General features: G+C 38.5%; 3 protein-coding genes across 6 annotated transcripts in view; 1 reads left to right on the top strand and 2 right to left on the bottom strand.

Moving 5' to 3' along the window:
• LOC140278195 (carbohydrate sulfotransferase 15-like) overlaps window positions 1–23,664 on the bottom strand; it is a 234,996-nt gene that overhangs the window by 37,557 nt on the left and 173,775 nt on the right. The window lies entirely within an intron of this gene.
• Window positions 4,310–23,288, bottom strand: LOC140278193 (poly(ADP-ribose) glycohydrolase-like). Of its 4 annotated transcripts, none has more exons than XM_072373136.1 (17): window positions 22,746–23,288; window positions 22,565–22,653; window positions 21,738–22,483; window positions 21,255–21,377; window positions 20,602–20,692; window positions 20,210–20,280; window positions 16,502–16,594; window positions 15,613–15,767; window positions 13,940–14,019; window positions 13,783–13,843; window positions 13,574–13,649; window positions 12,287–12,434; window positions 8,822–8,900; window positions 8,239–8,347; window positions 6,449–6,554; window positions 5,228–5,356; window positions 4,310–5,076 (listed from the first exon to the last, which is right to left on the bottom strand). In XM_072373136.1, the coding sequence occupies exons 1-17, from the start codon at window positions 22,859–22,861 to the stop codon at window positions 4,901–4,903; spliced, it is 2,448 nt and encodes an 815-aa protein (XP_072229237.1). In that variant the 5' UTR covers window positions 22,862–23,288; the 3' UTR covers window positions 4,310–4,900. The 4 variants fall into 4 exon arrangements, with proteins under 4 accessions (XP_072229237.1, XP_072229238.1, XP_072229239.1 ...); XM_072373137.1 differs by having other exon boundaries at window positions 23,167–23,288; XM_072373138.1 differs by lacking the exon at window positions 22,565–22,653.
• The window catches only part of bub3 (BUB3 mitotic checkpoint protein), a 42,007-nt gene continuing 30,422 nt past the window's right edge, over window positions 12,080–23,664 (top strand). Inside the window, exon 1 of the mRNA XM_072373145.1 lies at window positions 12,080–12,084. The gene's annotated coding sequence lies outside the window, so the exon portion shown is untranslated. The remainder of the gene's footprint in view (window positions 12,085–23,664) is intronic.

Genomic DNA, 23,664 nt, shown 5'->3' with positions numbered 1-23,664 from the left:
AGTGGTGAATCCTCCCCAGAGCTTGAACCTCAACATTATTGAAGCAGTGTGGGATCATCTTGACAGAGACCAGAACAAAAGGCAACAACCTCCAAAGAGCTTTGGAATGTCCTTCAAGAAACCTGAAGACTACTTAAAAGAAGTTACAAGATAGCTTATCTAAGAGGGTTCAGATTGTGCTAAATAATAAAACCAAATATTGACTTTCAAACTAGTTTTTTAAATCTTTTTTATTTTTTTCTAATTAATTAATTTTTTGCCTTTTATAATGATAATGAGATTTATAATAATCTTTATTTATTTTTGCACATTTTACTGATTTGCCATCCCTATTTCTTGCTTTCCTGGATATACAATATAAAGTAAGTGGTGGCTCAAGACTGTCATAGTGTACTTTATAATGAAGAAAGATTCTGCTTCTCTGATGGTAAATTGTTGGACGTAATTAACTTATGGGTGAGTTAGCTTAGCTTTTGTCTATTTTGATGTTAGCAGAACTCACTCTTACACATCACAGCTATAAGTAGTGTTAATAATGATAGTGCATGACCAATGTTCTAAGATTAGAATCATTTGCAAATGAGTTGCCTCCCACAAGAACGGCAATGCCTCAGGTCAATTTACAACATTCATCCTTTTCCACAAGATCTTCTTTCACAGAAAGGGAAATGTAGGAATAATTAACGTTAAATAAGTACACGAGAGGTCATAACAACAAATCTTATGTGTCTCCTAAGTCTTCAGTCTAAACAAATCCAAGATCTAAGCCACAGCTTCTAGGGTCTCAGTAAACATATCAATATTCAGTTTATATTACCTCTAATCTCTAGCCAAGAGAACCTTGTATAACTCCTTTAAACACTACAGGGAGTTTCCACTCATGATCAAAAATGATAAGAAAGCATGAAGTAAGCACCTCATAATTCATTTAATTAGGCCTCCCTATCTATAATAAAGCACCCTACATGTTCAGAGCTGACCTTTTTGGATGGAAACAAAACAAAAGTGGATCATTTTTTCACCTTCAAAAAGAATCAAAAGACATGCTGTTTAAAAAGGTCAAATATGCCTTTGTGTTTTTCCCTGATCCTCAATGTGTTATTTAGCTTTTTGTGCACATGAAAAACCCTGCAGAGCTACTATTCCAAAAGTGCATACCAAAGCATGCTGTACAGAACATACTACTCCTGAACTGCCATGTATGCGTCATCATTTTCTTTCTACTTTTAAGTAGAGTGACAGAGTTTTGCAGTGAAATTAACATTTGTTACATTCAAGCTCTTGCCAAAGGAGCTGGCTAATTAAGCATTATAACTTAATCTACTTTTACACGTCATGTGTAGCTAAATATTTCTGCCCTGGTGCATTGGTAATGATGTGTATTTTTGCCACTGAGCAAGGATTAAGCCAGATGTCCAACTGAAAAAAAAAATCATCCAGCAGATCGAGGGATGTTGAAGCCGTTGATGGAAAAACTTGTATGGTTGTGAGTAACATTTTTGCAATGAAAGTTAGTCAGCTGTTAGTTTGCAGCAAACTTTACCAATTTACTGACAGAAAGGGGAAAAGTAGACTTAGATTTTTTCTAACATCTGAATTAGTAATGAATCAACTAACAGCAGTTGAACAGTGATGGATGATAAATACTTTCAACTATATGACTGTGTACTGCTATCCATGGACCAGTCAGTAGTGAAATGGTGCGTAACTAGGCTGTAGGTTTAAACCAACTGAATTTCTAGCCCTCTGTAGCTCGATGCCTGGTCGCCAGATGTACTTTCTCCTCTGTTGCTAACAAATAAGCAAGCTTGAAAAGAGCAGCACAGAGCCAGCTCCCTTTATCCAATTGTTCGATTCTTCGAGTTGGATGTAAAATGTGTGTAATGTGTAAGAGTGACTCGGACGCTGCTGCCCAAGCATATGGCTGCAAAGCAAAGTGTACTCTCCACCAGAGTTATAGAATATAGGCAACACCTCGCTGAAATATAGTTCCTTCTTGTAGACAGCGTCAGTGTTGCATTTCCAATTCAGTCTGTTGTCCATGTGAAAACCTACATATATGCTGCCCTCCACCATCTCCATCTCTTTTCCAAGGATGAAAATAGTGTCTGGCTTATTACCAGCACTCCTAAAATCAACAATGATCTCTTCTGGGTTTTTTTTTTTTGCGTGTGTTCAAGATGAGATGAGCTTCTTGTCCATCACTGATACACCAAACAACGGCAGGATTATCTGAGCATTTCTGGAGATGACATGACTCTGAGTGGTACTTGAAGACTTGAGATGTACAGAGTGAAGAGAAATGGTCAGGATACAGTCTCCTGTGATGCTCCTGTGCTGCGAGCCAGATTTTCAGACAAAACCTCTGGGGTCACATAAACTGGGCAGGTGTCAGGAGGCATCGGCCGCTATTTTCTGAAGCTTCTTAAATAAGGAGAATTCTTACATGCAGGCTAAATTGTGTTAAAAGCACTGGAGAAATCAAAGAACACGATCCTCATAGTACTGTGTGTTTTATCCAGATAAAAGTAAGGTAGATGATGGCAAGTTCAAACCCAAGCCTAGGATGATAACTGTAGTGGGTCCTGAAAGGTGTTAGTCGGTAGAGCCAGTAACAGCCTCCCCAAGACTTTTATGTTGGCTGGTAAGGCAATTGGTCTGAAGTCACAGAGGGCAGATGGATGAGCGAGTCCTTTAAAGTTAAGCTTAAGGGTATGGCAGAATTTTTACAAATGATCTTTTCTAGTATTATTGAGTATTTCTAGAAGTATTTTTTTTTCTATTGTACTAGCAAGTCCAAGCAATGTGTTTGGTCACGATAGCATGTCCCGTTCCTCCTGTTTAAACCTTTTTGGGTTCTCATGAAGTCTCACCATAGAGCATGACCTCTGTCATATCAGTAAGATCAGAGGATTAAGTCATTGGGCTTTAGGGAGGAGACTGGGACTGCGGTGTTCTATGGACAACCATGAATGCATGTGACTTCACTGCAAATATTGTGAAACTCTTGTATCAGAAGTGTCTCTAGACCAAAGTTGGAGAAACACCAATAAATGTCACATAGAATGGCAAAAAAAGAGAAAAGCACTCTGTAAAAAGCAACGGCATTCAAAAATCAAACAATCAAATATATCAATATCATAAAACTTAACCAGTAGTGAGTTAATATTCTGTAAGTAAACAGAGCTCTTACTCAGTACTGAGGATTTAACAAATGCATAATCACTGAAAATAAAGAAGCATTACTGCCATCATGAATTGCATCATCCTCCCTACATACAAGTTTTAAATAGCTGCCTGCAAAGTGTATTATTTAGTCAACTATTTCAGCGCCAAACTACACTACAGGGATCATGTTTCAAAAACCAAACACTGCATGTTCGTGACTTTATGGCAGATGGCAGCCGAAAGGTCAAAAACACACATGACGTTCACTGTAGAGGGATCAGTACAGTAGGATACCCTTGTGTGTCTATGGTGGATCCCCTTGGGAGAGATGCCTCCAAAGGCTTTTTTTGAACTCAGCAAGCTACAAAGAGAGACCCCCTTCTTTAGGTCCTGATTCCATGAAAGCAGACAGCACCAAGCTCAGACGCCTACACCTCATTCATTCATTTACAGGCTTCCAGAAGTCCATTCAGAGAATAAAACTAATTTTACACTCGGCTAAACATATTTTGTTAAATTATTGCTGACAGGATCATTTGTTAAGTGGAAGATAAAAGCAATAAAGAAACAACTGGGGGGAGCACAAATTGTAGTGACATAGGAAGTACTGGCTCCATTAGGTACCATAATAGGCAAAAATCGGTGTCAAAGATTGAAGTTTTACCTCACTTTCATTTAAAACAAACTGGTTAAACTGTGTTTTCTTGATTGATAATGGTAGCGTACAGATTATTGCATATAATGGTTGTGCACCAAACCTAAAAACAAAGTCTAAAAGCCTCAGACTTTTGTAAGCCAGCCTCTTCTTGATGTAGAAGCTGTTCAGCCCAAAGACAGAAGAATCCCATCAGAGCTTCGCTATCCGATTCTCACATCTGACTGGATATTTGATCTACTCTTTAGTTAATGAGGTGTCATTTTGACATCATATAAAAGGTGTGACCTTATTAAATTGCAAGTGAAAGGGTGACATAAAAGCTGGAAAAATGCAAATGGGAAATTCACTTTGTCCGTAACATCCATATTAAGCCCTCATTCTGATTTTTTTCAGACGCATCAGTGACATTTATGGCTCCATTTGAATAAAATTTATTTTATTTAGAACAAAAAATTAAATCTATTGCTATAAAACAACAAGGCAGACTAGCAAAACAATAGTTTTACATTGGGATGAGCATCAAAATACAAAATCAAGTCAATTAAGTGCAATCAAATTCAGGAAATAATTTAAAAAAATTAAGAAAACAGCTCATTATTGTTGCTAAATCAATGTACAAGTTACAACTGCTTTGTAGAGACCGCTTCAAGCTTTCCAAACAATGTTCTTGTTATTCTTTTCTTTTAACTTCATTTCTGACAGCCAATTCAATTAGGCTGGATATGTAAAATAATATAATGTAAAAACAGGCAACATGGCAAACTGAGAAGATGGATGGCAACCTTTGCCTCACCATTACAATCACAATCTATTGCCATATTACAAGCTGTGGCAGCAGCACAGGGTCATAACTAACCACCCTCTGTAGGGTTCAGCTGTTTTCAAAACGGATCTGGATGCTAGACTTTTTTCATTTTCTGCGACTGGTGGTCAACACTCAGTTTGGTTAATACACTGCAGCATATAGTAAAACAACAAATCAAAAAATAAATTCATAGGCAGGCTGAGAATATTTCATTTAATCACGTTTTATTTTCGGAAATGAAGGCATGGAGACTCATCAGCCACATGACCTTACTGGCAGCCTGTGGGTACGTGCTGTCCGGCCGAACCTCTTTTGGAGTCACTAGGTGCCAAGGAGGGTCGGAGCTGTTGGTAAATGAAGGAGTAGAGGCTGATGTCGGGGCGACGACTGAGGCAGCTTCTGCACACTGAGCTGTAGTACAGCCCCAGAAGATCATACACCTCCCCTGTGATGGTAACAAGAAGATTGTTTATTTTGTCTAGTCTATATCGTGGGCTGAAGCTCCAGCAAAAAAACTTAAAAATTGGCTCTAAACTGTTTCATGAGATCATATCATTATTAGTAAAACACAGGAGCAGGATATCTGTTCGCCTTACCAACACTGATGCTCCTCTGAGAGAGGAAACAGTGCATGTGGTGGACATCTGTCATGAGTTGTCTGTCACCAAAGGTGAAGTAAGCTACATCTCGGCCCGCCTCTGCAGCTGCCAGCATCTGTAGCAGAGCTGAAGAAAGAGAAGACTGTTTCATTGCGCTACATCGACTAACCTGGATTTTATACTGATGATTCTCATCCCTAAGAAGATACAAACATGAATGACTAATTATTAAAAAGACAAGAAGATACAGAAAAGTTTGTTAAAAAGATACAAATTGAATTAAAATCTCTTTTTCCAGTTTTTTTCCTCACATTTTCATTGCTGGTACAAATGCAACAAAAGCCATCCAGTTGCTTGTGTCTTGTTTAAGACTGAGCTGGATAGGTCTCTGTAGCAGTAGAAGGTACGTAATCAGGGGAATAGGTCTCACCCCCACAGAGAACCCTGGATCAGTTACAAAGAAAAGCCAGGACTGGCCCCGGAGAGCTGTGAATATTTTAAGAGACTGGAAATATGTCTGCTAATTAATTAAAGTTGGGACACTGCGAAGGTAATGAGAAAAACTGAATCAACACTTCTAAAAACAGGACTAAGCTGAATCTGCATCTACATTATAGCAGTTTCTATCGCCTGCTCAGTTTCAACAGCCTTAAAAAACACAAAAAACTGGTGGTTATCAGGGGGCACAGAAAGTAAATCCAGAGAACAGCATCTGAATTATGGGGCTCTTCCCCAGAGGCATGTCATTAAGCAGACAGCAGGTCATTGTGCCTATTAGAGGGCTGTATCTTGCTGTGGCTACTTAATAAATATGCACCGATGTATGTGCAGTTTCTTTCTGAGAACAAGGCGTCCAAGTCACAGAAAGCGAGAAGCAGAGCTACCACGGAAAAAAATCTCCTTAAGCTCCCTGCTCAGGGACACTGACACAAGGTGCAAACAGAAAGCTGTAATAGATTGATGAACCAAAGTAGGCGATCAATTTCACTATTAATGCAACATATTAACTTTGTCATTTGATCAATAGAAAGAAGGCAACGAATAGGGCTTAAGTAAATGAAAGCATTCCCAGAAGACAAATGGATACCGATACTGCTCTGCTGAAGCTCTTCAATGTGAAATTTGTTCTGCTATTTTGAGGAAAAGAGTCCAATTAGAGGGCCAAGTGCATCAGGATGATCTGAGCGATTTTCTCGTCAATGTCACATCGGTGCTTACCTTTGAGATGCGTGTCGCCTCCAAAAACCCCACAGCCCCAGTTTCCTGTTGCCACTGCACAGAGATTTTGACTTTCCTCCTTTGGGCGAGCAAAGCCACAGAAAGCCTAAATGAAGGCAAATAAAGAGAATATTTAGGAAAGGCAAATGTAAAACCAATGAAAAATCCTTTTTATTCACAACATAGTAAAGACCTCATATATTGTTCTATAATAAGCGGTTGAGCTGTACATTGACACTCTGTACACATATGAATCATTAGCATTATGCTTGTGTACTGCTGAAAAAAGTCTCCATGCTGGGAACATTAACTAACATTTGCTACATTACATGTAGGCAACGGTACAGGCTCAAACTGTGAAAGAGTGCTTCAGGGAGCACAAGACATCATTTTCACAGATGGGTTGTCCACACCTCACGGTCCAGACCTCAATCCCATTTAGAATATTGGCAATATGAATGTGATGAGAAATTGTAAGTTATTCTGCAATAAGACATTATGGGTGCAAAAAAAAAAGCCTAAAATCTCTCAATTGAGCCATTATGTCTGTCACAGTTATCAATGTACTGTAATGCATCATCACAACTGTGCAAGATAACTTGGATTGATTTGACTGATTTACTGTGGGGTTAACACGCCTCATCATCTGCTGTGGACACTGGATATCTGCCCAGTACATCTGTTCTTTAAAAGCTAAACAACCGGACAGATACTCTTATGTATGATCTATTAGTCATTTTCAATAAATTCCTGTTATTCTTTTTAAACATTTAAAGGATATGCAATAACAAATGTAAGAAATAAAAATGTTTAAATCATTCATGAAATGGAGAAATGAACACAATAAATGTGGTGGTTGGCTTGGGAGCACATGCGTTTCTATTATTGTGTCATTTCACACCTATTCACTCAAATATGCTGGTAATGGTAAATGGGTATAGCTTGTATGTATTAATAATTGAAAAATACCCACATATGTAGCCCACGGCATTTGACATGACAGATCGGGTGGGTTATAAGCCGCATTAAAAATTATGTCAAAAGCTGGTCAAATGAAAGACCTGAGTGGTCTCTAGACATTCATTCTCACATTGGAATAAAATGCATAGTGAAAATTAACTGTAAGTGCCCCTCCTCCGCCCTAACCATTCATAAATTCTTCTTATGAAAGGGCAAATATGACAGTTCACTGAACAATACTCAAAAGGGGATTGATCTCCGTGTTGGTGCATTCTTCACACCCTTGTCAGAACTGTCAAACTCCTCCATGCTTTTTGACAGCTGACCTGACAACATCAACATCTTGATTTTTTCATTACAAATAAGCATGATCCTCCAGGAAGATGACATATATGGAAAAACTGACCCACAGTTATGTTCATTCCAATCTGTTCTTGGCATTATAAACAGCATAATGATTTACATCACGCTAATTCTCTCAGTGTGACTATCCATAATTCATGTAATAATCCTAATAACAGTAAAAATTTGTCAAAACTAACTCAACCAACAAATGGATTGACACTTAAAACTGTTAAATCAGTGCAAACTAAACACAAAATGAAACATACCTAAAAAGAGCATTACAGCTGTCATAAAAAGATAAGGAGTCATTAATATAGGGGATCAAAACACAACATCTGAGCTTTCACCACATGAAACTAATATATGAGACTTTATAATGATATAAAGTTATTTTCATCTAAACTACTGTCAAGTGCAGAATATAGTATCCATGTTTTGTGAAATGCAGGGAAAACTGAGAGACACGAGAAAGGGGGAAAAATGACCTTGTTAAGTTCTCTGTTGATTCTCTCTGGTTGAAACTGTTCGAGAAAGTTCCTGAAGTGGAGAGCATCAATGGCAACGATCTCCGTGCACCTTCTCTGCCAGGCATCCCTGAAAAGAATGGTTTTGCACTGTTTTAGTACAACAAAACGCGTAAGTTCAAGTCAACTCTCGACAAGTTACGAATCATTTCCTGTAGGTTCTCTACAAGAGAAATAAAAAGCTTTACAGGATATAATAAAACACGTGCGTCGAACTAGAGTGGTGAGTAAAAATGGCACGCTAACAGGCTGATGTTAGCAGGCAAAATCTTTATTAGAATCTAAACTTAAACCAGAATACTAGACAGATTTCATGTTTAACGTTATGATGAAAGGTTGGGGGTAACAGGCAGATAATCTATCCGTAGCTGGGGAGATATTAAAAATACTTCAACCTATTTGTAGCTCAAGAAGAAGCCATGCGAACATCATCAATCTAACGGATTTGAGGTGGGAAACCAAACAGTCAACCTATCAAAATGAGTGGCTTAAACATAACTTTTTAAAATAAATAATAAAACCTAAGTGCATATGCATTAAATACCTTGGAGTTGTGTCCTGGTAGCTGCCATCCCACTGGTAGGTCTGAGCATAGCCTGTGTATTTACTGTACTGCTGTGTTCCTAATCGAAGGAAACATCAATCAAACTTCTTTGCCAAGCGAGAAGAAACATATGAATCAGAATTTATTCTAAACATAATCAGAACTGAAGACAGCTTTCACTTGTGTTTGAGATGCAAAACTGAACAGTGAGTAAGAAAACACTCTTCAGGAGCATAAATAAATCAATTTACCTCGGCATGCCTTGCCTTGCATTAAAATGCACATTCATTTTGTGTCAGTTTTACTGTAAAAGCAACAATATCAACTATCTTCTTTTATGGGTAAATAATGCCACAAATTAAATTACAGTTCATTGACACTCATTAGCACCTGGCTGTTGAGAGCAATTACTGAGATGCTTCATGCATAGGTCTAATAAATAATCCAGGTGATTCGTAGTGTCGGCTTCAACAGCAGTTCACTCCACTAGACAAGACTGTCCACTAAATCAATCAACCTTTCTCTAGAAGTAATCAACAAAATCACTTTAATAAGACAGTGAAATACCTATTCTAGTCAAACAGCGTGTCTCTAAAGCAAAGAGAGAGATGGACTCTACAACATAACTGCTGCCGCCAATCAAGAAACACACTTTGCTCACGTAGAGACAGAGAAATGTTATCAGCTTACAACTGAGAAGCTTCAGTCCCATCAAAGTGCAGACTTTGGATTGTGCCAAAATGTTCTTTTGCTTATTGGTTGGTAAAGTTAACACCTGATACTTACAAAATAACTGAGGTAAAGCAGCAACAACTGTACATGATTCTGATCACATAAGTCTCAGGTTGCACCCACATTTACATTCATACATTTCCAAACATTCAGTACAAAGCTCTTTATAATGTTGTTATATTACTAATCAGTTGTAAAAATTCCCCACTGACATGAAATTGGATGGCCTTTTACTGCTGTTTATTTAGCATAAACTTGACATTTATTGGTTTTCCAAAAACAAACTCTAAAATTAAACATTTTTTGCATTTGAAAGGAACATTCTTAAGGAAAACAATGAATTATGTTTTTGGTTTTTATGCAAGCCAAATATCCTTTGAAAATTATGTTTAGAGGGAAGTAGATCAAACCTGGCCTGAAAAAGACCTGTCTGGCTGCTGGAATTATTTTTAAATAGCAAACAATAAAAATCTGGAAGTACGATTCTCAATGTGCTAAAGGTTGTTCCATTCATGTGTAAATGCGTGAAAACAAAGAGGCTCGTGTTTGTGGTGGACCAGACACTGAAAGGTCGGGAGAATATCTCAACTGGGCAAGACAATGAGAGTTTTAATGCTATATTTCCTTCTTTTTTTTTTTTGCATGCAAACAGTAACACAACAGTTTTTCATCTAAGAAATAGAAAACAGTAAAATACAGAAAATGTATTTGTCTATACAGGAACCACACCATAAAAACTCCAAGTTTTAAACTGGAATAATGCTAGAACTTGTTTTACTGGACATGGTGGAGAAAAATCCCCCCCCGCTGACCGTCTCCTGCTTAGATCAAGCATGCGCTGTTTTCTTCTGGTCCGAACTGCCATCAGTGAATCATACGGCTTCTCCTTGATGCTATTTATACTTTTGACCGCCACAATGGCAGCCAGATATCTAATAATCAGGGAAAATCCAATTAGCTGGGGCACTTTTGCGAATTTCAGTGCAGGGGTACGATGCATTAGAAATGGTACTGTATGCCAAGACCTCTCACGAGGGGATATGATTTACCACATAACCACAATGCAGCTCAGGCTTGGACTTTTACAACAGTGGACAAGGGATACAGGCTGGGTTTAATAAAGATGATGGAATGGTAGAGTCCATTAGTGGAGCAGCTCTTGGGCAGGTCTTCCACCTATAATTAATTCTGGGCCCAAGTAATAAAGTTAAGTGGTGTAAGTGGAGGCATGGGAGAGATGGTCGGCAAGAAATATGAAGGTGACTTTGCAAAAGTGGGGAGCTGCGGTATGTTTGGTGGTTATGTCATTTATGTCTCACTTCCTGTTTCTTTTCGGCTTCTTTATTTTTTTGCGATATTTGCATTTTTGATACGTATAATACGTAACACGTTTGAAACATAAAATTAGCTGTTATACTGAGGAACTGCCTTTTGTTTGTAGGCAAATTGTGTGCAGACAGTTTCATCGTTCTTCCTTTTTTCTGCTCGAATCTGTGCAAGTCAAAGTTAAAAGCTGTAAAACCAACACAATAATAATAAACCCTAAGAATTAGCCATGAAGCACCTTGTTTTTATTAGGAAAAACAAATGTATTTTAATATAAATAAAAAAATGTTTTGTATCATTTTTTAAATTGCGATGATGATGTGACAAAAACTCGAACATATAGTGCTAATGTTAGGTATCTTAACTAGGGCTGCATTCCACTTCTGCAGCTGTACATGCTGGTTAGTTGCAGAACATACACAAAAGCAGAACAAGTGGAACACCTTTAATCAAAGATATCTTTGGGATATTGATATTGAGCATACTGATAATGCAAAAATGATGAATTCTCAATATGTCGTGCAGCCCTACTTGAAACAATTTAAAACAAACTTTAGGTGGTGATGATTTGGAGTGAGTAAAACATGAGCCTTTATGGGAGCTCCTGTATAGCCAGTGAGCATGTTTACAAGACACCAGAAAAAACTGTACATTTAAAATGCATGTAAACATGTCAGTTTGAACTAAACTGGCCCAGGCGCTCCGCACATACTCCAAAGATCCATGTTTTTGTAAAAACAAAGAAGCATAAATATAAATTAACACAACCAAATGTTGCAAGATCACAACTGGATGCCTATTAGCTTTGTTTTGATCAGCTTTTACCATATTACACTGGTTCTTTAGCCTCTTCATCAGACCTAATCAAACTGCGACAACAGTTCTGACAAGATAGATTTAAAAAGGTGGAAAAACAGACAGGTGCCATCAGCCTCCTGCAGGGACCCCCCCCAGTCTACCTCTTGTTATTGGGTCTATACAGGCCTCTCAAAGCCTTGTTTGTAGTAAACATTCACTTGTGAAGTATAGTCAGAGGGAATAATTCAAGAGGAAAACCCAACAGAGCAATCAGCACAGCCTCCATCAGCCTACTCGACCGTTTGCAGCCAATCAAAAGGAAACTCGTGACAGAAAAAAACAGACGCAACAACTGCCATAAACATCCTTCAGTGTCTTGCTGAGTCGGAATGGGGTAAATTGAAGCTGTGCAAAGTGTACTCCATGCTGTGTTTGACAAGAAAGGCGCACAATTTTTCTTCTGTCAAATTATAGGTTAAGTTTGAGAAAAGGGCATTACAGATTTGATCTGGATCAAAGGACTAGATTGTGAATTATTGAACATTATGAATCATTTAGTGGAAACAATTATGTAATTAACCAGGCGAGGGAGAGTTTGTTTTCACTGACCTGTGATGATGAGACATTCATTATGGTCCAAGGCTTCAGTGAAGAGACGAGAAACAATTAGCTCGGGGTTAACGAGAAAACGGATTTCCTCTTGAACAAGGCCGGAACTGGTGACTCCTCCTCCCACAAACTTGTTGGCAAAATCGACCTGCAAGTCAAGACAGATGTTTGATGAGAAAGGAAACATTATGGAACATCCATAAGGACTTTCAGTCATGTGATCATATTCCTATTTTAAAAAAGTTTAAAAGTAACATAGTCTCAGATGGTTAAAAAGACAAAAAAAACTCCCAATCTTGCACAACAAGAGAAAAACACATCTCTGCCCTTTTTATTCTATTTGTGACAGAATCTGTGACAAGCTGATTGGGAAGGTGGCCTGAGGTGATGGCATTACTCAGACAATCTGTCCACCATGCCAAAATGAGCTCTGATCTCCCCCTGGGAGCAACACTTAAGAGTGCGGCTGCCAGTTGCAAATATCAAATCAAAGAGAGCAGTGCCACAGTGCAAGTAAATATCCTCCCCAGTCATAATAAACTGCTGAACTCATTTTCATTTTTATTTCAGTCTATTTATGATTCACATCTTGTTGTTTCAGCCTGGACACAATTGATTATTCTAGTCTGAAAGCAGCAAAGTGGAAAATATAATGTAAAATTTTCAGGACTGACAGTTGTTACTCATTGGCTTATAGTCAGCCCAAACCAGCCCCATCGCAACCTCAGAAAGATGCTACAAAAGGATGGGCAGCCTGAGACCAGATCTGCCCAAAGTGGTCACTCAACACAGGGACAGCAAGCCAGCCTCCAAAGTCTGCTTTGACAAGCTGTCAGTGCCTCAACCTTACCCCCGCCCCAGCAGAGCATCCATCAATCGGAGCTACAGCGTGCCCCATAGCTGGCCATGTGTGTACATCAACTGTCAGTTTGTGGCAAGTGGAGGCAAACAAAAGGTGAAAGCCAGAGCGAGCCATTCTGACAGTGCAGAGGAGACACGCCCGACAAAGAGAGCAGAAGAGGACCAGAAGCCTCGACCCCAGTCCCAGAACACACTCCCTCTGGCATGTCAGAGGCTCCCTCAAAGGCCTTTTCAGCAGGAGTAAGCATTCTGGGTGGAAGACTCCACAATGAGGTGACACAGTGACTGACTTCAACAGGGGGAAAAGAGGATGTGCTTGACCGACACTTCCTTCGAGAAAAAGAAGTTTCTGCAAATTCAGGTCCCGAAAAAGCACACAATCATGTTGTCTTTCTACAAATGTACAATCCTTGTAGCTTTTCTTACCTGAAGCATGCCATAACCATCATCTTCAATGGTCCCTTCACATGTAATGTGAAGCTTTGTGAGCTGAGTCTGTGAGCTGAAACATGAAGATTGTTTTCCAGTTATCATCTATGACTAAGGTGATGGATCTTTGCTTGTCTCCGAACAGCCGTGTGATTTAACATAATTCAACATTTCTTTAACTTTTCATGATAATGAAAATACTAGACCTTCTCCAATTTGGTGGCTTATCCAGCCTTTTCCGGGTGAATGTTACGAGTCCAGTGGGCGCTGTGGGACAAGCAAAAATTGTCTTATTTAAAGAGAATAAGATGGCAATACTGCTACATTTCACTTGAATCACTAAATTTAGATCTGACCACCTACTTTGTTCAGTGACACTTTTAAAATAGCACATCAGGGTTTTCAGCTTTTCAATCTTCCTTGAAGAGTAGCCCTCAAACAGCCTGCAGGCACCGAGAAATAATGGATATCATTCATTCATTGTTGCAATACATTATGACATAAAGCCAGTATGGTTTAACATGGGAACTCAGCCTTCCACCTACTCAACAAACTAAAGCTGGGACCAGCAAGTATTTCTCCCTGCATAACCAGTGCTGTGGGGACACATGACCTCCATTTTAGCCATGTGAGTTCAGTCAGGCTTTAAGTTTTGACATGAATTAGTTCATCTCTCACTCAGCTTCCTTTTTAGTCACTAGCCGATTATGTAGGAGCTCCTTCGCTGTTACGACAACGAAGTTGCCCCAGGCTGGCCATCACAAGACGACACTCATGCCATTTCACAGCACTCACACAAAAAGGAAGAGAGAGGGAAACATGGATCCCTCTCTGGGGATACATTAGGAAGCCCTGTGTCCCTATTGCGAAAGTGTCCTCTGGAGGCAAAAGGTTGTAACACACATACTTGCATACAAAGCTGATGCCAGAGAGGCGCAGTAGATAGATTTGAATGCACTCTAAGCATTAAGCCCACACACTCTCTCCAAAGCTAACTTTACAAAGAGCCCCAGAGCCCAACTCACATGCCACAATAAAAAGGAGGAAAATTTCATGGGAAGGAACTGAAATACTGACAAAAGCTTGGTGCACTGAAAGCCCTTCAGGGCTGAGAAAGCCATTCATTAAACTCAACTCCAGCTTTCATTTCTCTTTTTTTGTCAGAGTAGCCCCTAGAAGCAATCATGCCTCTTGTAGTCCGTAGGGAAAATGTCTTTGACATAAGCTAGCCACTAGGAAAGCAGCCATTTGGTAACAAAATGCGATCAAGTCAAAAAGAGAATTAATACAAAATTATATAACTTCAACACATCTCGTGCTGATGTATAATATAACCATAACTATATGAGTAACTGCACTTGGTATAACACCTGGGTTTCAGTACCATTAGCACAAGCAAACAATTAAAAAAAAGCACTTTCAAGCACTTGATATCCAGCTTGCACTTGTTTGGTGATTTTGTGGACTTTTTGGCAACAGAAAAGAAAAAGATGACGCTGACATTTCTTTCAAATTACCGTACAACAAAACCTTCACATGAATTAAATTTCCTTGTGATTGAAAATAGTTCCTCCTACAAAGTAGCCAGTGGCCTTCTCTGTTGTCAAAAGCAGCCATCTGAGTCGATGTTAATCTAATTTCCAAGTCCATTTAGGTAATTACAGTGTGATGCCATCAGATAAGGGGGACATGACTGAGCAGAGATCTACATGCAGATTTTATATTGCATCATCCTCACTGATAAGCTCTACAGTGAACGTTTGCAGAGATGAAGAAAATATCCAAAGGTGTGTTACTACAGCAAACATGATGATGAAGAGATGTTGTCCTGGAATAAGCAGGAGACAAAGTACCAGCTAATTAACACATTAACAGAATAAAATGTTGAATACTTTATTGTACAGCTAGAGGATAAAATGGTAAGTGAAAAAAGATTATAGCATCCCTTGATGGTCAGTAGTCACTGAAGCATAATTTACAACCTGTTTCCGTATCTTTAAACACGTTGAGTTAGGGTGCCACCGTCCACACATTACCTGAAAAAGTTGATGTCTGGGTAGTTGCGGTACTCAGTGTTTCTAGTGTTCCGTCGAGGGAAGGTACAGAAGAAGGCGTTGGCGAGCAGGCATGCCACCTGCTCCTGAGACATGGTGATGGAGTGGTTCATGCCTGTTTTCAGGAGGGGTATTGGCTAGAGGAGAAACAGCAACGGTAAAAGGTCAAAATTATTTATTTTGTCAATTTACAAAACAGACAGAAGTATGCTGCATAGATGCGGCAATTTGGACCCCCTCTGTGCAGTTTAAACAACCATTATCATTATAAACAGGCTACATTCAAGGTTGTGCACATAATTTCAACATAGATGTGGGTTTAGAAATAAACAAGCTCTGCTGCAATGACAAGGGAGAAGCTTGTCACATCAAGACTACAAGCCGACAGGAAACATTACACTAGACAGAAGGGTCAAAGATAAAAAGGAAATGATGGATTTAAAGTCAAATTGTAGAGGGGTGAAATAAAACTTTCAATACAATACAATACAGAACAAACCTTTCCTTAAATTTCTCTGGATATTTTGTGCATTTGTGTGTCCCATTTTGAGTGCTAAATAATTAGACTAGTAATAAAAAATAAAACAAATTTAAAATGAAAATCTATGATTGGGTGTTTTGTCAAATGAACACACAAAAACCTTTTAATAAGACTCCTGATTAGATGCAAACATAAACTGATCCCTACCATCTACAAGCTAAACACCCAGATGACCAAAAGGTTGTTTGGTTGCTTAACAATTTAAAATCATTACTATTTAATTTCACAAGATTGTTTGTCATGTCGTAACCTTTGGGATCAGCCTGCAATGGTGACCCACTATGTCACGCACTGGTGTGTCTATGTCCACTGGTTAGATATTGGTGTTACCTTGGTGCAGAGCTCAGATGCTCTCAGTGCTAATTGCACCATGTCTGGCAGCAGGGAGTCAAACAGATGTTCAGCAGCATCAGGCTCCAAGACCTTGGAGAGAGCAACAGATTTGTTTATGTTTGTTGTTTTGCCAAAAAATGCAGCTGTGACATCATTAGCTGCCTGGGTTGATTAGTCCGAGACACATACATTTAATTAAGTCTAATCGAAAATGTTGAAACCATGCACAGCGTTTAATGTTATGGAGTAAAAATAGTGCTGACATATTAGCAGTGCAGAACTTCAAAGGGACAACATCGAACTATCGAACCTACAACACTGTGCATGCAGACGTAAAACAAGAAGAGAAGATGGATAAGCTCTCATTTGTACAATCTGTATTGATTAAAGTAGAGGTTTAGTTCAGCGAGACAGTTCATTTTAATAGTAACACCACAACCAAATATTAAAGCGACAAATTCACCATCCGTGACTCATTCTATAGTCAACAGACAATATATACTACTCGTATTGCCCGCCGTGGTGGCTACAAAATGTCAAAATGATCAATCACAACAAAGCAGTTTCAAGGTTGCACAGCCATGCCAACTGATTAAGCAGCTTTCCTGGAAGAGATGCAAATGACCAAGTGTCTGAAATAAAAAGGACAGTGTTTGCCCAGGACACGGAGCCTTGGCTGGCGATATAGCCTTGGACATTTATATCATGGCAAAGGAAGCCTGACTAAACCCTGTAAGTAATGACCTGGCTGACATCATAAACTGGTCTTATGGGTGTAATAAATGAAGCCAGTTGACAGGGGGAAACAGCAGATATAGTTGAGGTAATATAAGGCGAGCTCTTTAAATCAGTGCATGAAGACAGTGCATCAAATCAGCTGAGCTAACTGTCTGTATGACTAGATATGGGTCTGTACATCACACCAGACTGACAAAGCAATCAAGCTAGATGTAAGATGTGAGAAAGCAGAGCCGTGGACCCCAGGAAGAGTAGCTGCGGACCTAGTGGCACCAATCGGGGATTTCAGTAAAGAATAAAGCTACCACACAGTTTTAACGCAACTCACACTCCTGTTTGTATTCCCAAAGGTCTGAGCAATAAAGCTGTCTTTGTGAGTACGGGTGACGTTATAAAATTAAGATTTTGTGCTCAAAACTTTAAAAACAGAACTGGTTGTGCTGCTGAAAGAAAAATGAACAGATCAACACTGCCCATCAACAGCCGCTCCGTTATTCAAAAGGAATATGTGCTGGTATGAATATTCAATGAAGGATCCTGGGCTGTCACTCCTTGCTATTCATGTTTACTTTACTCTGACAGTGAAAATCGTTCTGCTACAGTCTGGCACAGTAACTGGGAAGAAGTCACAAAATGTGCTACATTGTATTTGCATTATGCATTTTTATGCAAATTTGCACTATTTACTTTTCATAGAGCCTTTGCTGATTTCACTTTATATTATTTTCTATCAATAGCTATGTAAAGCTATTTGTAACATTTATCAAAAGTGCTAAATAACAATGTTTATTGTTATTATTACTTTTTCTATTCAAAAATAACAAACACTACAATCTAGACAGTATCAGAGATTAGAGACTGAACTGAGTGGCTTCTTATCCTTCACCGTATAAGACAGATTTGTGACACAGGCAAACTAAGTCAATTCTGTGAGGTGTGGAAGCAATAAATGTCCCAAGTTACAATGTAGCACTGTGTCTCTGCTCTGCTCTGCTCTGCAGAAATAAAAAGCATAAATAAAGGAAATGTCCTTTATTTTAACAGTAAGATTTACATTTTTCTAAAACACTGAGTGATCAACATTTTAAGTTATAAACTATAATTAACAAAGCCCCTCACTTAAATTAAACTATCTAATAATTTTGACATTTTTCAGGTAAAAGCGTCCTATTCCCAATCTTGCACCTATAAATAAAACTTCGCCTGTGGCCACAGCCTCTCACCTAGTCTAGATTCTGTCTAAGAGTTCCTTTAACAACATAATTCATAAAACACAGTACATGGAACACACAGCTGATTTGACGAAACAAGGCTGGAATAAAGCATTCTCTGGGATCTAATGTCAGCTATTTTCTATTTCTGACAAGTCGGTAAATGTGACCTTTTGTTTAAAGATTCAATTATTTCTCTAAACTTCCACTTTGCTTTTTAAAGGCTGCAATATTCCCCTCCATCGCAAAATCCATTACTGCTCTTCTGTACTACAAATACATGAAATACTGACATTCATGAATAAGGCCTTGTATGCACTTTTCCATGTGGAACGCAAGTATCATTGAGTGTGCAGCTGAGTGATTCAATAACATCAGGTTTAATTCTTATATCACTCATGTCACAATACAGCTATCTGAAATGGAAAATTCCTGTCCCTTTAATGGTCCAGACATTCAGCCCAGCCTGAATCTCCAAACAGGATGACGCAGAGCGCATTAAGACAACAGATGATGGATGGCAAGACTGGCGAAGACAATGGTGAATCTGAGCAACGACCAACGAACCAACAATGCACAGGGCCATCTAAGGCTTATTTAGGTCTTAGGCTTAAAGAAAATAACGGAGCACTGTGTACAAGTACAAAACATCACCCAATACACATGCAGATGGACTTCATTCTAATACTGTACATCATTTATTTATGTAATGTTGCAAAAACAACAAATGCTTGAGAGAAAGACTAAACATAAAAGACCCCCCCCCCCCCCCCCCCCCCATTTGTAATAGCATGAAAAACTATGTGATGTCAATGGAATTAGTTTGCATTGTGAATTACACTGCGTGATTATTTGATGTTAGGTCACAGAGTAGACAAACAATTGTGAATAAAAAGCAGTGAAGAGAGTGAATACCTCCACCAAGGCTGAATGAAATCCTCAGCATCAAAAACTAAAATCTAAGATGGGCCATACTCATTCAGAGCAGTCAGAGCACATCCGAAGCCAAGGTCTATGGTTTAATTGCAATTTCAACAAAAATCCAACTCTCCACCAACTTGCATAAAATATGGCTCGCTGGCTGTTGCATCGTCTTGGTAAGAAAAGCCCCCTCCCTCCCTTGCCAAAAAAACCCAAATAACCCCTATAATCATATTTTTCTCTTTCTGTATTTGTGAGACCAAATTGAACCGGTTACAATACATCTATAATTATAATCTTTTTGCCTTTATAAAGCACAACCAACCATGGAACTAGTCAAACCTCACCTGGCAGCAATGTCCTCAAACAAGTGTTTCCAGTGGCCGTGGATTATTATTTCTTACATAAAGGAACTGGCTTATCGCTCAGTCACTTTACATGTCAGGCCCTTTATACGGCACAAAAAGCATATGTACATGACTACACATTAAAGAAGAGCAGAACAGATTTTTAAAAATGGGTTCATAGCTGTGAAGATTACTTTTTGAACAAGAAGCTGTGAAGTTGACAAACCTACTTATTCACCAGGTCAATGAGAAGCACCAATGTAGTTTTTGATGCCTTCTGTTTGGGGATTAAGAGTCATAATTGGACACTTGATGATCAACTAGTCTACAGATAATCCTTTAAGATCTTTTGTATTTACAAGCCTATATGCCAGTATCCACTGTAGTGTAGAGATTACTTTTCCGACCAAAATAAAATGTATTAAATGCATGTGGGATCAGTGGGATTCAATACCCTGTAATCAGTTATATAAATATATGATGCTTACCTCAGTGCTGTACAAATGCAATGCTGTGAAGTCCCATTTTTTGGCATGCGAGGCACTGTATTTCAACACTGCTTTCTGCAACAAAACAAAAACACTTCACAATTACGATATGTGTGTATAAAACAACAAATTGTCACATAGATTCAAATTCTGAGGCTGCGTAGTACTCAGTTTGTGGACCTATGATGCCACCTTATGGCATAGTCTAGTAACAACATCTAAAGGGTCTAAACTGCTTTTAGTTATTCCTTTTAGATGATTGATGTAATCTTTATGGGAGAAAATCATTAACCAGACAACTTGTACTATGGAAAATTGATGTCAGACGAAACATACATCAAACCAGAGCATATGTATATATATATGTAAGTACTTAAATTCATTATATATACTTGCCTTCAACTCAAGTGCACTTTTAGCATTCTTGTTTAAAGTGTCCTTGATCAGCTCCCACCGACTCTTAGTCTGCAGTACTTGTGTTTCCTGTGGAAGCATAAACTGTGTTAGGTCTCTGCAGTGTAAATTCAGTTCAGCTTCATATTACAAATCGATTAACATGCAACTATACAACAACACTGTTGGACCCATGTATCGTGAATGTGCCTCATAAAACTGTCCATACGGCTGTTTTTGCAGAAGAAGAAATATAAACAAAATGAACATTTTTGTTGCTGCTGTTTAAAAATATAATCCACATCTCATACAGTATGAGCACCAAGGCTTGTAGTATCTTTTGACATTTTGCCATAACAGATTAAGTAATAGCTTGAATTAGCATTTCAGTTCAAACATAATTTCAACCAAATACGTGCGTGTTCAGTCAGGTAAATAATGTGAGGACAACATGACACATACCACAGAAGATGTACAGAATTTGTTAGATTAAATGCAGTTGATAACATGCTTTAACATGTACTTTGCAAACTTTTATAACACAATTCATTACTATAAAGTTTTTTATTTTTTTGGTGTTTTTTTTGGATTTGGTGTTTGATTTTTGTACTAAATTTCATAATGGCAGATCTATAAACACCTGAGTGCTTACCTCATCTTCCACAGGAAACAAGTTGCTGCTGGAGTAGGGCATCTTGACATGGACATCATCCCAGGTATCCATAAACTTAGTAGGATATGGAACAGGAACTTTATCTCTCTGAAGAAGGTCTGTCTGTGAATGTGAGCCAAAATAAATTACATTAGCACATGCAGTACATGTGTGCACACAAATGAGCCATGAGCCAAAAAAACACTTTTCAGCAACCTTCATCATGTTAAAAGCCTTGTAATATCAACAATATTTGAAACGATCTATTGAATTAAGCATTAAGTCTTCAGTACATCTAATTAAATTATCACAAAAGCATGAAAATTTTGATAAACTTCTTGAAATTATTTAATTTGAAATATACAAGACTTAATTTTGCTTCTGACAATCTATTCAAAATTCTGAAATTGTGACTGGATCAGATGCTTTCATTGTGTGTGGGCTGTGATTTGTACAGTATATAAAATAAAATAGAGCTCTTACCCTTATCAACACAGTGTGCAGGTCAGGTATATTCTTTAGAGGAGGAAGAACTCCTCTGCATTCTGGCATTCTCTTTAGCTCACTGATTGGTGTCCCCAGCCAGTTGATATCAGCTGATGACGTTTCTTTGTCTGCATCTTGTTGCTCTGAAGACTTATCAGGCATGCTCCTTCTTACAGGGAAATTCTGAGACGAAGCCCCTGAGAAGAAGTCTGTTATTTTGGTACTGTGCTTGTCAGGGCCCTCAGAGTTTATGGAGCATCTTTCCATTTCTTGCTTTTTTGATCCATCTTCAGTGCAAGATAGTGTCTGTATAAGCCGACTCCCTGCAGAATCCACGGAAGCTGGTGACACAGGACAGTCTTGACTCAAGCTTTGTGGGGTTAAGGGTTGGGTTTCTTCATCCATGTCAGAGACAACAGCTTTTTCAGCATCTCTGCTATCTAAAGACTGAGCTGAAGTGCTTTGAAAGTCATCATCATCGGTCATATCTACATTATCATGGCTTTGGCAATCATCAGTTGTGCTTTGACTTTTGGAGGGCTTGACTAACCACCGTTCAAGAGCGTTTCTGAACTTCTGCTGTTGCTTTGGGCCGGTTCTTTGAAGGGAACCTTTTGTCTTTACACCTCGCAAACTACCTGCTCCAGTCTTTGGTGGTGTATCCATCTTGGTCTCCGTTTTATTTTCCCTTTCTTCTTGAGGTATGATCACATTACCTCTGTTGTGACTATTTAAAGATGGACCTAGAGAACAAAAACGACATTTTTAAAAATTGTTTGTCATACAATCTGCTTGTATGATATTGATATTATCAAACCAAGTACCTTTATGGGAATATGAATGTGATGTTGGAATATATGTACCAACTCTATGTCTCTTTGCTGATGGCTCAAAGTCTGTCAATGCAGTCATTCTACAAAACAAACAAGCAGCAAATAAGACTTGTCCAACTAATGTGGATCAGACGAACAAATTAAACATGAGAAATAGTACATGTCAACTCACAACACAGCTTGAGCAGACACCAAAAACAACGGAGACTTTGGTATTGTCCAGACTCGGTTCGCTGACAATTCTTTTTTTAGTTGTCTAGCAAGTCTTAAAATACAAAATGAAGCCATACATGACAATGTATCTCAGGGGAGCACACAATAGCTCCTAAGTTACAGACATAGTTCCAGTCTAGCTAGAAAAGGGTTGCTAAATAATAATAAAGGAAAATAATAGTTTCTATTCTTTCCTATTCAGCCTTTAATCACTGCCAAAGACAGGCTAACAGATTTAGTAGCAACTCAGTCAGCCAAAGCTAATTGTTAGCATAAATGCTAACTAGCTTTATACTACAACTGGCTGTAAAAAAAACACCAAAAAAGAGTCGAGTTGGAAAAACGTCAGGAATTTAAGTAGACATTGTATAGGGCGGTACCTGTCTATTACAGAAATTATTAGAAGTACGGTATAATAGCATTTGCTGGTCTTTTGTTATTGTTAAAATACACAGCCGTTTTTTCAGTATTAAAGAGGAAACGCTAAAGTGCACCGGCAACGGCCGACATCAGAACAACACTTCCGCGCTTATGTGACGTCATTGTTTTGTGAAATAACGCGATATCTCCTAAATTAATTTTCAACGTAATATTAATTTTCAGCAGTAAATGTTGTTTTTGGTGTAAACACATTAAAGCAAGACCATAAAAAATGTAAACGTCTTTTTATTATTAAACTAATTACATTAGCCTTTGCATTCATGATACAGGTGAACTATAAAATATATACTATAAAACGCAGGGAACAGTGCAGTGCATCAAGAATTTCCGTCTCACAATTAAAAAGGTCAATATTTGCTTCTCTTGAATCTAATACTGATTAGTCCGCGCTCCGCTGCATCGTTTGCTTTTCTAAAGTTGGCGTACCTGTCTTTGCC

This window comes from Leuresthes tenuis, unplaced genomic scaffold (genome assembly GCF_036924035.1).
Source record: "Leuresthes tenuis unplaced genomic scaffold, fLeuTen1.0.hap1 SCAF_20, whole genome shotgun sequence".
NCBI lineage: Eukaryota > Metazoa > Chordata > Actinopteri > Atheriniformes > Atherinopsidae > Leuresthes > Leuresthes tenuis.
The sequence above is the reverse complement of the archived record's forward strand: the minus strand, read 5'-3'. Positions and strand labels throughout refer to the sequence as shown.